The sequence below is a fragment of the Oreochromis niloticus genome, linkage group LG1 (genome assembly GCF_001858045.2).
Source record: "Oreochromis niloticus isolate F11D_XX linkage group LG1, O_niloticus_UMD_NMBU, whole genome shotgun sequence".
NCBI lineage: Eukaryota > Metazoa > Chordata > Actinopteri > Cichliformes > Cichlidae > Oreochromis > Oreochromis niloticus.
Window position 1 is genome coordinate 21,374,055 of NC_031965.2, and position 16,153 is coordinate 21,390,207.

At 41.8% G+C, this 16,153-nt stretch overlaps 1 protein-coding gene across 6 annotated transcripts in view; it reads right to left on the reverse strand.

Moving 5' to 3' along the window:
* Positions 1 to 2,673: 2,673 nt before the first annotated feature.
* Positions 2,674 to 16,153, reverse strand: part of zfhx3b (zinc finger homeobox 3b) — a 230,726-nt gene continuing 217,246 nt past the window's right edge. For all 6 annotated transcript variants that reach the window (XM_025906355.1, XM_025906354.1, XM_025906363.1 and 3 more), the window contains 2 exons: positions 10,339 to 15,870; positions 2,674 to 9,838 (listed from right to left, as the gene is read on the reverse strand). In XM_025906355.1, the coding sequence (XP_025762140.1) occupies positions 8,094 to 9,838; positions 10,339 to 15,870 (7,277 nt within the window). In that variant the 3' untranslated portion in view covers positions 2,674 to 8,093. The remainder of the gene's footprint in view (positions 9,839 to 10,338; positions 15,871 to 16,153) is intronic.

The window sequence follows — 16,153 nt, forward strand, 5'->3', positions numbered from 1 at the left end:
AGTACTGTGCCTTTCTTTTTTTCTTTTTTTTAAATCATATGTTGCAGAAATTGAAAAGGGAAGAGAAATTTAGTTTTTATTTGTTGGGCATGTAAATAAGCTGCAGTGCTGTGAATATTAGCCGCCGAGTCTAAATTTGGTTGTTTGTGTGATATAACAAATGTCAGCTCATGTATCCACGGCTCATATGCTGATACAGAATATCCACAAGTATTCTTAGTGGGCCTAGTCTTGCACAATGTGTTTGCTCTCAAGACTCATAAAAGCACAGGACTCAGTTGTACCACCTGGAAACAAGTTAAAAGTTCAAACAGTTGAACTTTTGTTGAAAGTAGTCCAAGCTAACATGGGGAAAGGGAAAAGGGTGAAAATTAAATGGTTCAAAAGGTGCAAGAGATTAAAAAGGAGGATGGGAAACTTTATAAAGCTACAACTTTAACAGGATAAAAGACGATATAATACAGATACTGGGTCAGAAAATATACTGTGTACTATGTGGCAAAATTAGGAAAAACATCATGCAGCTTTTAAAAAAAAAAGAAGCAGAAAACATGACGAAATGCAGAAATGAGCATAAAAATGTTGTAGAGGTTATTATTTGATAAGTTAATCTATCATAGAGAACTATAATAATTAATAATTCATGAATAATGCTTACAACAAGCTCCTCTCTTTCTTTTCTCATCTTTTCTAAGCCCCTCCCACCAGATAATCACCCACAGACACTGCTGACTTTTATCTTTACACACATGGATTCATACTTGACTCTGAAGGCACATATGTTATTTTCTGTGAAGACTTTTTTTTCTTTTTACTACTCACCTGATCTGGTCAGACAAGATGTGTGACTGGCCAAAGTCTCCGATCCTTGTCTCGATTTTCTAAAGCCAGACATAAGGTGCAAGAGTGTAGTTCCCCTCCAGACCAATTATTATTCAAAACAAGAACGCACAATATAGAACACTATAATTTAAAACACTGCTGTGCTGGCTAACTACTCTACGAGACACTCGCTGAAAAACAAACTGTTGCATAGTTGACGTCAACAGGTTCGGGTCCATTTTGCTCACATTAAAACTTTTCAGAGAAGGCGCCTGTTTTAGTCAGTGGGGAGTAAAATGACTCAATATTTGCAGAACTAAAATTAAATTCATAAGGAAAATGTATGTTGTATTAAAAAAATAGGCTAAACCTAGGTTAAACCTATAGTGAAACTCTTATAATGTGTCCACTTGACTATAATGTTGTGTATATGACAGTATAATGGCAAGGCCTCAGATGTTGCACCTTTTTATCTTTGCCTACTGCCTTATAAAACTATGCATAATAAAACTGCAGTGATATGTAGAAGCATCTGATTAATGTCATAGGCCTGTTAACAGTATTTCAATCACTTCATTCATCAACATCAGTGGCGAATCATTCACTGATGCCTTTCACTGTAGTTTGTGCTAAATGCAGTGTGTTTGTACATGTAATCAATGAATACAGACAAGGTCTTGAATAATCAGGCCCCATGTTATCTTAATGACCTTCTAGTACCGTATTACCCCATTAGAGCACTTCGCTCTCAGACTGCTGGCTTACTTGTGGTTCCTAGAGTATTTAAAAGTAGAATGGGAGGCAGAGCCTTCAGCTTTCAGGCCCCTCTTCTGTGGAACTAGCTTCAAGTTGGGATTCGGCAGACAGACAGCGTCTCTACTTTTAAGATTAGGTTTAAAACTTAACTATATGCTTTATCAAAAAAGGAAAGGCTGGATCAGGTGACCCTGAATCATCCCTTGGTTACACTGCAATAGGTCTAGGCTGCTGGGGGATTCCCATGATGCATTGAATGTTTCTTTATAAGTCACCCCGCCCCTCCCTGAGCCTGGTTCTGCTGGAGGTTTCGTCCTGTTAAAAGGGAGTTTTCCCTTCCTACTGTCACTAAAGTGCTTGCTCATAGGGGTCATCTGATTGTTGGGGTTTTCTCTGAATACATACATTTTGTATTGTGTTTATTATTGTACTATTATTACAACGAGTTATTGTGATTTGGCACTATATAAATTGTGAATGAGTGGCTGAACAGAAATATTAATCTTTAACTCTTTTTGATGATGCTCATTACTGCAAATATGAATATGAGAATACATTTGAGGTTCTTTTGTTGCTGGTCAATGTCTATAAATTCAGTTCTATTTATATGGCGCCAAATCACAACAGCCGCTTAAAGGTACATTGTAAAGTAAAGACCCTACAGTAATAGTACAATAATAAACAGAATACAACATGTAAAAAACAAAAGGCTTCTACAAAAGGCATTTGAAGTTCATTTCTCCTAATGTTTGGGATTTTTTTTGTGGATTTATCCTTTAGGGTTAGATGGCACTTTTAAATTAGTAACATCCACCCACACGCACACACAGTTATTGAAATAACTGAAACTTTGGTCATTTGGTGTAAAAGGGATCAAAAGGAGATGATTATGTTTTAATGAAATTCATGCAAATATCTAATCCATATGGTCTCTTAAACAACAAAAAGTCTGCATTTTAAGGGATGCATAAATCTTTTCAGTACACAAGAGAAAATGAAAATTGTTTGCAACCTTGTGCCGAGGTCTGCCGAACAGCAGTCCGCTGAAAGCAAAGCAATCAAATCCCACAACAATCAGAAAGGAGACCAAACGAGTGCGTTTTTATGCTCATACTTTTTTAATGTATCACAATGAGCAAGAAACATACTTGATGAAATATTTTCAAAGGAGTATATTCAATTACCATCTACAATCAACTTAACTAGGACAACAAGTTTTTGTGACAAAAGTTTCTTTAAAAGTCTGAAGTTCCATGTGGTTGTATGTATGTTAGTTTCCATGTAATTTGGTACAGTTTGGAAATCTTCATATAATTACAGTAACAAAAAAGCTAACAAGACTACAGTATAGAAAAGACATCAAGAACAACATTTTTGGTTTAACTTGCTCTTTTTTGTACATTGCAAGGCTGTTTTTTTCTACCCTCAGATGGGCTGCCTGGAGCCACAGAGCCATGCTTATGAGGCTCGAAGGAGGAGTAATTCAAGGAAACAAAAAGAAAAAAAAAAAACAAAAAAGAAAAAAAAAATAAAAGGATAAAAAAACATTGTGGCACCAGAAGTCACAAAAGGAACAGAGAGCTCCAAGTAACAGTTCATCTTTGAAGTTGGAGCAAATGGTTGTTTGGTTGTTAGTTTGGTTGTTAATTTTGGTTAATATGCTTTTTTTTTTCTTTTTCTTAGTGTAACTGCCTCTTTAAGAATGACAGCTTTGAGAACCCATCCCCTCTCTGTGTTGTTAATTTCTCTGTTTAGATAATGTAACCAACAGAGAGAGGGGTGAGCCGCCATTTGACTGGAGAGCTTTACTTGTCAACCGGAGACAAGCACGAGGAAATGAAACGGGTAGCAACATGAACTGGAAGATATGAAGCAAGCATCTCTGTCCATCCTGTCCTGAAATTTGGAAAATGTCCATCAAAGAGCAGAAGCGGAGGCAGAGCTGGAGAAATAAAGGACAGACAGAAAGGAGAAAGAGGCAGCTGGAGCCACTTAAGTTCAGTTTCCTCTAAAGACTTTCCTCTGTGTGTGACACACGTCCATTGGTTCCAGAGTCCATTCGCATTACAGAGTTGTCAGTAATCAAATAAGGAGGTGGTTTTTAAAGCTGTTTTGAGCCTAGCTTTGGCTCCCATGCCCAGTTTTGTGTGCCCAGAGCCTCTCTTGTCCTCCTAACAAGATCTCCAAAGCTTCCCAGAGTCCTTTATCATTTCTTTTTATTCCTTCTTCATCTCAAAAAACAAACAAACAAATAAAAAAAAAAACAGTTGATGTCTTGGTTTTAAATATATCTATATCTGTATACAGGTACACTTTCGTTTTCACAGTGGGCAAAAGATGACCTCTACAGCAAGACCTTGTCTTTATCCCTCTCTTGTAATTGTCCATTAAAATCAAGTATCCCAAATGTAAGGAGGTGGATCCCTGTATCCACAATAGCATTGTGTGCCGCAATAAAATATACACTTATCCGGGGCACGTTTTTTTTTTCCTTTGTGTTTCAACTGCATAAAGCTTTGGCCACATTCATATATTCAATCAAAGTAAAAACTGCTCAGTGCTTCGGTATCATCGTTCTCATTTCCAATCGTTATCTTTTAAATTTGATTTTCTGAATTTCAGTTATTCACAATCCAGCTTCGTGGTTCAGCTTGTTTTGGTGAGTAACATATAACCCAAAAAATAATAATAACAATTAAAGGCAAAGAAGAAGAAAAAAAATTGAATTGATGCTGGCTCTTATGAAACGCACGCACATACACGCGCACAAACGTACAACGCACACTTACACAAACACACAAACCCATACAGAGTACATGCTGGCTGAATCTAATGTGAAGACCTCACCTGTGTCTTCCACAAAAGAGCCCAAAAGATTACACTTTGGAAAAAAAGAGCAAAAAGTATCATTGAGACAATGAATATAAAGTGGCCAGGTCATAATTTTTGTTTTTGTCTCTCAATTTCAGCAATTCAATTTAAAGCTAGTGTTAATTTATGATAAAAAAGTAATACACGGAAAATAAAATAAAATACTTCTAAGAAAATAATACATGTCTGACATTATCTGAAAAATAAAATAAAGCAAACATATTTTGAGGAAAAACTGTACAACTTAGGGATTGTTTTCTTTTCCAACACAAGAAAGCACATGTGAACAGTATTTCAGGGAACTGGACTTGAGAAGTAGCAAGCTTGCAGACCAGATCTACTGACTTCCAACAGCATGCTGTAGTATTAACACCAAATACCATTTCTCTACAAGATGTAGCATTTTTAAACACCTTTGAGATTGTGCCTTTTTAGTCATTAGGGCAAAATATATTGACTATACAATAGTGGCCAAAAAAGTAGTTCTCCACAAATTTAAATATGTCTTGGTTTTGGTTTAAAAAAAAAAAGAAAAATTGAAATGATGTGTTCATATCATAAGGGAGAAGGGCGCGGTACCTACGCACATCCATTTCCATTGCAACAAAATGAAGTAAGTGACTTCTTTGGACATGAAAGCATCCTAACAATTTGAAAACAAGAGACATCTTCAAAAATAACCTCCTACTTTTTCCAGACATAATGCTTTGGAATGAAGATGTCTCTACCTGTAATCTATGTGTGGAAGTGGCACCCTGCAGACACATGCAACAAGTGACTGAGCGACAACACCTCAGCAAAACGGCCGTTATTCCCCTCTGAGACTAGTTGTAGGTCGACTGGTATAAATGTTACTAAACCTATGAGACGCATCAGTACCAGATGTATTATATACATTTTTTGGTAACCACTATTACTTGCTTAACAAGTGAGCAACAACCTTGACTGGATGGAGGGATTTTCAGCAACGTTCCATGCCAGCACAAAATGACATATGGGGGTCGCTTTCTTCAGCAACCAATGACGCAAAAAATGTACACAACAGTTTACAGTCACTTCAAAAATGAGGAAAAAATAGATTGTGACAATTAAAAGCAATCAAATGAAACAGGATCAGTCCTTGCTTAAGAAAAATCCATTGTGATATTTGGAATGCACTGTTCTTTACAAACGTTATAGATCATTGGCTTTAAACATTGGTCTATTCAAAAAAAAGAAAATCGGCAAAATGTCCTTTGGAACATATATTCACAGTCTTCAAAGTTCCGTTTTTGCAACAAGAAAAAAAAAAAGGTGTTGCAGAGGCAAGAAATTGGTTTATTGTTTGTTTTAAAGCTTAGCCAAAAGCAAAATGAGCATGCATCTAGGTACTCTTTTTTTTTTTTCCTCAAAATTCTACATTAGCAGCAAAACGTATGTCCTTGAAGACCAGACCTTATACATTTTCTTAAAAAAATTGACATTTGAATGTGACAAAAGTCAAACAAAGATTAATAACCTCTATCTTACAAACTGCAATGGCTCTGTAACGGTGCTACTCCACAATGCAAGGACAAGGGCCCTTTTTGGTTTTTGGTATTTACGTAAAAAAGCCACCTGTTTGCTTGCAAAGAAGCAGAATCGGCAACTCTGATGCGTACTCCTTTATCTTTTAAAACTTTGTTTCTTTCCTCTAAAAACAGCAACAAATTCTCAAGTATAAAGAACCCTCTTTTCTCATCTTTATGCACCAATGGTGAAAGTGTTTAGTCTTTGGATTTTCTTTTTGTCTTAAAGCGTGAGAATTATTATTAGTATTCTTTTTTCATTTTCACTTATGACAACAAAAATGTCAAAAAAAAAGAAAAAAAAAAAGACCGTAGCCACACTACATGAAGAACAAAAGACCTGCTTTGTATACATATCTACAAACACAGGAGAGCGAGAGAGAAAAATAAGTGCTGAGAGAGGAAAACGAAGAGTGAAAAATAGGAGTCAGACAGTGATAAGTGCACAAAGGTAACACAAAAATTAAATTAAATAAAACTTTCAATATTTCACCCATTATCTTTTTCATTTTGGTTAGAGCAATACCAACCAAATCATAAAATTTAAATAATGCTAAAAGAGGATCCTGCCTTGTCAGGAGGGGCATTTGGGTTCACGTTTCCCAAGAAGTTAAGAATAAGACAGAAATAAAGTTTCGATAAATTACCTGTCCATAATCTAGACTATCGGAATGACCAAGACAACATCAAATGAAGTGTCATAAAATTGGACAATACAAAAGCTAAATGTACATAAAGGTTTTTTTTCCCTCCAACCTACCATACTGTTTAAATTCGTTTCCAATGCAACATTCTACTTAACACCAAAAATGCTTGTATCTATCATAAATACAGAAGGCTGATTCTTTTTTTTCTTTTTTCTTTTTTAATTAAAACTATTCATCGCCCGTTATCACATCTGCAATGCTTTCCTTGTATGGGATAATCGGGACTGTAACTTCCCCACTTTGAAAGGAATTCTGATATTGAAATCAGCAAATCGTTTGACCCTATTTGAATGCCCAGAAACAATGCCTTATCAAGATTTAATTCAACTTAAACTTTCTATTAGTAAATCAAGTTCAGAAAGGAAACAATAATAATGCTCATCTCCTGTTGGAAACACAAGGTGAAAACATGAATTTCTGTAACAGAAAAACATCTGTGAGCTGTTGACCTGAGAATAAAATAGACATTACATTATTCTTTCACTTTTGCAAGCCATTGGTATCTGAATGCTTAAATAGCAAGAAAACTGATAGACTATTCTCCCATACAGTACATACTGGCTTTTTGTGGCTGTGCTATTAAGTAGAAATTATTACAAAACAAAGGGACAGCTCGTTGACTTGCATTTCTTCAAAAGGGTTCTTGGGCCATCTGTCAACTTTGAGGCAGTCCATTGCCATACAGTACAGCATTCCTCCACCATTACCCAAAACGTAACTGCAGCGATCTTTTTCTGTTCTCACATATTAGTATGCCTGTACACAGATTAGCCACGACATTAAAAACACTGACAGGTGATTAAAAAAAAGAAATTGTTCACCTCGTTACAGTGTGATGCTGGGAAACCTTGGCATTCATGCGGATGGTATTTTGACCAACCGCACAGCAGGATTAAGGAACACGACAAAGAACCTAAGGCGTTAACCTCCTTCAACCTCCCCGGACCTCAACGCAATCCCAGTCTGCAGCCGACATCCCAGTACCAGAAACCACGGGACACACCGAAGGGTCAAGTGTCCGTGCCCTGATGGGTCATAAACTATTTTGCTGGCACAATGGGGACATACACAATTTAATGCAGGTGGTTTTAATGTTGTGGCTGATCGGTGCGCTTCGGTTGAGTTAAAACAAAAACAAAAGAAAAACAAAGAAATACAAAAATGAAAACCAGCATGTTGATATGGGAAAACAATCCACTAACATTTAAATTTTTGGTTACAAGCTTTGGAATTGCAGTTAGTCTTTACACATCTTTTTCTGAAATTGGTTTGTATACTTTTAATGTATTTTTAACATTGCTGCTTTTTATGGTTTTTTTTAATTTTTGGATTTTTTTTTTTTGTCTTTTAGGGAGTTTTTTTTAAATATCGTCCATCACTGAAAGCTCTTTTACAATCTGATGGAGTCTGTTCCTACACTAGCAAGATTACTACTACAACTATTACTGTCTTTGACAAAGCCAGGCTGCTGCGGCTCCTCCGCCGTCCTGCCCAGCCTGTTTGCTGACTTCTGACTGCTGTCAGAGTCAGACTCGTCGGTAAAGACGTCTGTTGGTATCGAGGTCTGAACTCCTGAGGTGCTCAATGAACTTGAGGTAACCGTTGAAGGTGAGGACACTGGAGGAAAAGAGGAGGAAGAAGAGGAGGGACTAGCATTGGGCTTCCCAGCTAAAGCTCTGGGGAAAGGGGCCTGGGGCCAGGGTTTTCCGGCAGCTGTGGTGTTGAGTTGGGTAGTAGAGGAGGAGCACAAAGATGAGGAGACAGCAGAGGATGGCATGGTGGCTGATGTTGTTGGCGGGGGAGGAGGGCTGCTGATGGGATGAGTGGCAGACTGCGAGGTAGATGCGGTGTTAGGATTGGGGAAGCAGGCTGAAGAGTGAGGTAATAAACTAGTAGCGTGCTCTTTGGCATTTCTGACCGATCTCTTGATTGTTCTGTGTTTGTGCAATGCCGATTCTAGGTGTTGACTGAGTGCTTTCTCCCCATCCAACGTAGTGTCACAAGCCAGGCAGTCATAGAGACTTCCAGCCCCTACACCTACGCCACCGGGGACACGCAGCAACATCTCTTGCAGGTTTGCCACAGACTGACCGAAAAAGCAGTTCGATTTAAGGTGGGTAATAGCCGCTTCTTCCTTGGTGAAAACAGCTTGACACTTGCGGCATGCCAGTTTATACTGCACCTTGGGGACGATATACTGGTCTAGATGGGTGTCCACAGCTTTGCCATCCATCTCATTCTGCTCGGAGGGTACTGTAGTATGAGAAGAGGAGGAGGAGGACGAGGAGGAAGAGGACGAGGAGGAAGTGGGAGGTTCACTTTGTGGATTGCCCTTTTGCTCCTCTGATTTCGCTGAATCTTTGGCAGAATCTTTGCGATCCCCCAAGGTTTGAGGGGGAACTGAAGTTTGGCTCGCCTTGGGTTGCTGGATCTGCTGAAGCTGCCGCTGCTGCTGCTGTAGTGCCTCCTGCAAGCTCTGCTGATATTGCTGGTAATGCTGCAGTAGGGACCCTGGAGACAGGCCCATCAGTGCTTGTGACAATGCTGGGTTGTAAGGGAAGAGACTTTCCATACCATACATTGGTTGCAGGTAGCCCCCTTGTAGAGCCCCAGGAATCTGAGGGGTATAATATGGGGAAAAGCCAGGCATGAAGTAGGGTAGAAACTGGTTTGTGAGGAGAGCTGTGGGATCTGATGCCAAAGCAGCCTGGAGGGCCTGAAGCTGGGCAGGATCTACCACATACTCCATTCCAGGTGTGGGCATAGAAGTGGCAGGAACAGCTGTGTCGGGTTTCTCCTTTTTGGCGCTGGCAGCAGAAGTGGAAGGGGCGGGGGTGCTTCCAGTTGATGATGGAGTTGAGGGCTTGTCTGTCTTTTCCTTGGCCTTCTCCTTCTCTTTTACTCTCTCAGCATCTCGTTCTTTGGGGGGTTCAGGTCGCGACTGACTGGTTGAGGACGTGGAGTTGGAGGTGGGGTTTGAGTGGGAAGTAGACGTGTTGGTCTGGGCTGGGCTGGATGCAGTGAGAGACGATGAGGAGGGAGGCTTGTTGGGCAATCCAGATGTGGGGAGGCTAGGTGAGGGAACACTGGCACCAGGCATGTTCAGGAGGTTTGAAGGTTTTGGAGGAGTTAAAGCTGGAAATTTGTCAAATACAGACAAGAAAATAAGACTTAATAGGTTTTTATTTCATGGTAGTGCAGTGCCTTTTTAAAAGATTATTCAGCTGTAACAAAACTAATTAATTAAACAATACTGAAAGGTGATGCAAAAGAGGCAAACGATTATCTTTATGTGAATCATAAAAAGCTTTGTGAAATGACTACAAATATCACAAAATCAATGCCTTGTACTTTGTGGTATTTTCTGGTCTAAAGCTTAAGTGTTAGCATTTGAGACAGGTTGGGTACATAATAGCACAACAATGGCAACAATGGCAATTAAATTAAGTCATATATATTTGCATCAGTGTTAATGAATATATGTGGAAGACTGATTCATAGTTAGATCTGATGCCTGTAAATACACACTACTTCCTGCAGCAATGGATGATCATTTATTAAATTAGTTCAGTTGAGAAAACCCATCTGCAACTCTAAACCTGAAATGTTAGTAGTGAAAAAAAATAGTGACGTACCTGAATTAGATGAGTTAAAGCTGGAAAGAGAGGGGCTGCCAACCCCTGGTAAAAGGACAGGTGGGATGCCTTGCAGGTTTGGATAGGCCGACTGGAGATTTAAAGCCTGCATTGCAGGGTTATCAAACATCCCCTGCTGCTGCATGGCCTGTTGCTGCGCCAATCCTAAAACTTCATTGGCCTTCTTAATGCGGTCCATTTCTTGCTGGGCCATAAGTTGGCGGACAGTAGCTGGGTCAAAGTACTCTTTCTCTTTATCGATCTGGCTGCCAATGGTATCCTTCACCTTAGAGATGTGTTGCTGGGAGAAAATGTGATCACGAACAGAGAGGCGAGCGCTGTATTTAACACCACACAAAGTGCACTCAGTCTTCGGCCCCTCGTAAGACGTCTGATTTATTCCGAAGTGCTTGGCCATATTGAGCTTTGCCTTTTTCTCCTTTGCGCGAGCATTTTGAAACCACACCTGAACCACTCTCTTTGGCAGTCCAATTTCATTGCCAAGTACCTCGCATTCCAGCATGGTAGGTGTCCTGTAGTCGTTAAAACAGGATTTTAACACTTTCAGCTGGAGGTTAGTCATCTGGGTTCGGAAGCGCTTTTGGCCAGGTCTATCTCCACCTTCAAGGCTCCTGCTACCAGAGGCTCCAGGACTTGGTGAGCAGGGGTCAGCCAGACTGGACGTCTCACTGTGGTCAATCATATTTTCATTTTCATAGTCCTTAGCATAAAAGCTTGTTGCAGGGCTTACTAGCCCTGAGGACATCTGGTCATCATTTTCAAGGATGGGAGCGGTGCCCCCAGACTTAGACAGGTAATCGCCACTAATTTGGCTGTGCTTTGCATCAGCACTGTCATTATCAGCATTAGCCTCATCACCTGTGGTTGTGTCTGTAATGGCTGTATTCACAGAAGAGCAGTCATCATTATCGAGTTTGCTCTGATCAAAGTTCAGGTTCATAGAGGACATGGTGGCACTCTCAAAGTCTTCCATTCCTTCAACTTTGATGGACGAAGGGCTCAGTAGACCCCTTGGAGACAAGTCCAAGCCTTTGTTCACGGGTGACATGGAGGAGCTTTGTCCATCACTGTTTGTAGTAGGGGGTAGCTGGGAGTAACCTGATGTATCAAGAGCATCCATTTTTATTTGCAGGTTCTCCTGCTCAGGTAACATACCGCTGAGAGTTAAATTATATCCAGCACGTTTGGCTTCATGCCAGTGACGAGAGCGAATGTGTGCTTCAAGGGCAGTCTTTGCTTTAAAAAGAGCTCGACAAAAAGGACACCTACGATGAGCTTGGGCTGGCCCAACAGCTCTAAACTGGCCTTTTCTCTCTCTGGCTCTGGTATTCTGGAACCACACTTGCACAACTCTCTTTTTCAAACCCACCTCAACAGCAATGTGGTCAAGCATTTTACGCGTAGGATTAGAATCTAATAAATACTTCTGATATAAGATCTCTAGCTGTTCAGGTGTGATGGTGGTTCTAAGCCGCTTGTCTCGTTGTGGCTCTTCTCCACTATTTGTGCTATCGTTTTCTCCTGGACTAGTGCTAGCTTTCTCCTCTAACTTCCTTTTCAGGGAGTTCATAGTGGAGGTTGGGGTGGACGGAGAGGTGGCAGAGCTGCTTGGAATTTGTGGCATCCCAGAGATTAGCTGGGTTGCCAGGAGAGGATTGCTAGGATCAAAAAGCATGAAAGGCATGTCAATTGGACGGTCGAGGAACTGCGGGTGGATGAATTGATTTTGCACAGAAAGGAAGTGTAATTGCTGGTGTTCCTGCCAGTGCTCAAAGGAAGGGAAGCCAATTTTGCACTGCTCACACTGGTATGGGATCATCTGCTGTGCCAGTTGTTGTGTGGCAGAGGTCAAGTGTGGATTGAGGCCCATGTGAGAGCTTTGTGATGAAGGCTGGCTTGTCTGTGAGGCTGACAGACCACTCTGCTGTTGCTGCTGAGAAAAGGAAGGAGTTGAATGCTTGGAGGGCTTAGAAACATTTTGGATCTTCTCTTCTCTCTGTGGTCTCTGGTGTTGTGCCTCAGATTGAGGTTGGTGCACAATTTCCTGCTTAATGGAGATTTGGTTTTCTCGCGGATCAGCGGTTATTTCTGGTAACTGCTTGGGCTTCTCATCATAGAGGTTTGAGGTGGTTGCTGGTGATGCCTCCTCTTTCTCGGTGGAAGGGAGGTGTGAGAATGCTGAAGTCGTGGGTGGAAGTGGGCAGAGACTTGAAGAGGAGGGCATTGGGGTGTGACAGGAAGACCCAGAGGGAGTGTAACATTCATGGGAAAGATCCATTGAATCCTCATTTTGGCTGTCATACTGTCCATCCTCATCTTCATCTTTGTAACACAGCTTCTTTTGGTGTTTTATTAAATCAAATATACGCTGGAAAACGAGACTACATTTCTTGCACTGGTAGTTCAGGTTAGATGTGCGAATGTATCGGTCGTTTGACAGTTCTCTTCTTTCACCATCTTTCCCTCCATCACCTTGATTTTCATAATTCTTCCTTGCTTTCTGACGCGCATTTTGGAACCACACAACAATAACACGGGTGGGGAGGCTCAAAAGGTTTGAGAGCTGTTCAAATTCATCATCTTTCGGATAAGCATTGGCATCAAAGAAATCTTGCAGAACTCTTAGCTGGTAGTCAGTAAACCTAGTCCTGGATGATCTCTTGCTTCCATAGTATTCGTGTTTCTGAGGTTCAGGAGAAGGAGGTTTGGAATCAATTTTAGTATCTTCCAGAGTTGTTGTTGGTGGATTGTTGAAATTGTAAGGCGAGTCTTTGTTGCGCTGCCTTTCTTTGAAAAGGGTGTTTCTGAACCAGTGCTTTATCACTTTTTGTGGAAGGCCTGACTTGTCTGCCATCTCTTTGATCTGGTCCTCGTTTGGTGAATTGTTGATATCAAAGTACTGTCGTAGGACCCTAAGCTGGTCGTCGGTGATGCGTGTCCGTGGCCTCTTGTTCTGCTGCAGCATGGCTGGTGTCAGTTGCTGTTGGTAGAGTTGGGCCAGGTCTGAGGCCAGGCTTGGCTCAACAGACGGCAACTGGGGAGGCAACTGAGTAGGCAGGGACTGAAGAGACATGGGCTGCATCATAAGTGGGGAGAAGAGTGGCAAATCCATTGGCATGGGTATTTGTGTCATCGGAACTGGTGCCTGTGGAGGTGGCACGGTTGGAGGTGTGAGTGAGGCATTAGACACAGGTATATTTGGTGTGGGAGCTCTTTGGGGTGGAGGAGGAGGTGGGGGTGGAGGAGGAGGAGGTGGTGGAGCTGGAGCAGCCTCTGGTGTAGGCGGTCTCAGTGGGTAGAGCTTATCATAATGTTCTCTGTATTCCTTGGCAAACCTCTCAAGGGATCGGAATGGAAAGAAAGCCTGGTGGATATGCTCCTGGTGACTCTTCAGAATCAGTATGTTTGAAAACAGCTTGCCACAGGCTTCACATTCCAGCTTCTCCAATCCCCCAATGGGATCTATGACTCTTGTTATTCCACCTGGACCACTTGATCCAGTAGGTCCAGCTGTCTTTTTCTGAGCTTTCTGTTTATTTTCATTGTACTGAATTACTAACTCAAACCCAAAATTTTCCAGCAGGGCTTTAGTTGCATTTCCTCGAGCATCTGAAGCAATCCTTGGTGGAGGCAAGCCAGTATCATGGTTTATGTTTATTGAAATATGCTGACTATCCCTTTCTTTTGGCTTGCTGTCTGCAGAATCCTTATTTACATAGTCCTCATTTTTTTCGCTTGCATCCCTCTCCCTTTGTATTTCTCTGTCCTTGTCATTCTGAGAGGAGGGAGGTTTCTGCTTTAATTCAGCCTGTTGGAGGAGTGATGCACTCTGTTGCAGCAACGCCATTTGGCTCTGAACCTGCAAGTGTGATTGTTGTTGCTGCTGCTGTTGCTGCTGCTGTTGTTGTTGTTGCTGTTGCTGCTGCTGTTGCTGCTGAAGGTGGTGGTGCATCAATTGCTGCTGCAAGCAACTCTGTTGGGCTGAGTTTTTAAGATCTTCAAGCAAAGAAGAGCTGGGGGATCCAGCTAAGCCAAGTGCTGAGCTGCTGATGTTGATCTCAGGATTTAGCTGAAATTCTGCTCCAGGGATATAGAAAGGAAACAGCAACTGCTGCTGCTGCAGAGGCAGAAGTGCATCAGTTGTCATCGGGAAGTGCTGCAGAAGTGCTGGGTTGAACAGCTGCGATTGTAGAAGAGCAGCTTGCTGCTGGAGCTCTTGTTGAAGCTGTGCTTGAGCTTGGGCTTGAGCCTGAGCCAATTGCTGTTGCTGCTGAAGCTGTTGCTGTTGCTGTTGCCCCCTTGCAGAGAGAATGTCTGAAAATTTGGACTTTTTCACTTCGTGGTTCTCAGATGGTGAGGAGTGGCAGCTCATCGAGGAATTCCCCTGGTTTTCAGTGCTGTGAGTCTGGCTTGTGTGGTTTCCTCCTAGAATATTCTGGGCTGCCTGACTCCCAGAAGAGCTGTGGTTGGTGGAGCTAGTGTTTGAGTTGCTGGCTGGGCTTGGACTCGATGTTGATGTGCTCATGCCGGATCCTCCACTGCTTAAACCAGTAGCGCTTGCAGAGCTAGTGATCCCCCCTGCTGCCTCAAGTTTGGCTGCCCTAGCTTTGGTCTGGTGTAGAACAGAGCGCATGTGGATTTCCAAAGTTGAACTCTGGCTATATGCCACATTACAAGTGCTGCATTTGAATGGCTTGTTGTCAGGGCTGCTGGTAGGCTCAGGTTGACCGGTAGTAGACTCCTGAAGAGCCCTCTTCACCTTGTGTAGGTGGGAGACAGAGTTGTAATGAACCAGAAGGATGTTCTTCTGTGTAAAAGACTCTTTGCATACAGTGCACTTAAAAGGACGAGATGGATCTAGGAATTTCTCCATCGTAAAGTTAGGGCCCTTTCTGAATGGCAATGCACGTTTAGGTTCAGATCCAGAATCTTCCTGCAGTGAGCCAGAGTCACTGCCTGTCGGGCTTTGTTTTTCCTCTGGATCACTTTCATCTCCATCTTTGTCATCCTCTCCCAGACTTCCATGTTCTTCACCAAGGCTTGGATCACCCATTGCCATAATGTCACCATTCATCAATAATCCCCCATACAGCTGCTGGATGTCAGCTTCACTCAGTTCCAGGTGGCTGGTTTCTAAATGCTTCTTCAGCGCCTGTAGTGTTCTGAAGCTTCGCTGGCAAAGACAGCACATGGTGGCTGCCCTGATCACATGATATTGTGAATGGAGTTGTAATTTCTCCACAGTCTTGAAGGCCAGACTACACTGGTTGCAGCGGTACTTGTAGACATGCCGATCTGAAACAGGCAACTGGTGCCTTTTGTTGTGAACCTCATTGAAGTGCATTTGTAGGGAGTTAGAGGTCTTGAACACTTGATTACAGCCTTTTTTCCAGCACAGGAATCCTGTGGCATCCTCCCGTTCTGATTGTTGATCTTCCAGAGGTGACTTGCGAGCTTCAGCTATTTCAGTAGGGAGTGACACCCCTTTTTCTGGATCAGCATCTGATGCATCTGTGAATAAATAAGTCAAGAGAAGATAGCCATTCATCAGATTCCACATTTGCTGAGTGGAATTTTTCCAGTAATATCAATAAAGGACACTCGGTGTGTTAGTGACATGGAAAGGTGCCAAAAAAACAAACAAGCCACACACTGACTAATTACAAAACCTGCAAACACCAACAATCATTCATAATGTGTTGGTGTGAATGCAGGCCAAAATTGTGAAATGACAATTTTTTCCAGCCTATGCAATAAAAGCTGACTTTTCCAAAGTGTAAATACACAGGTATAA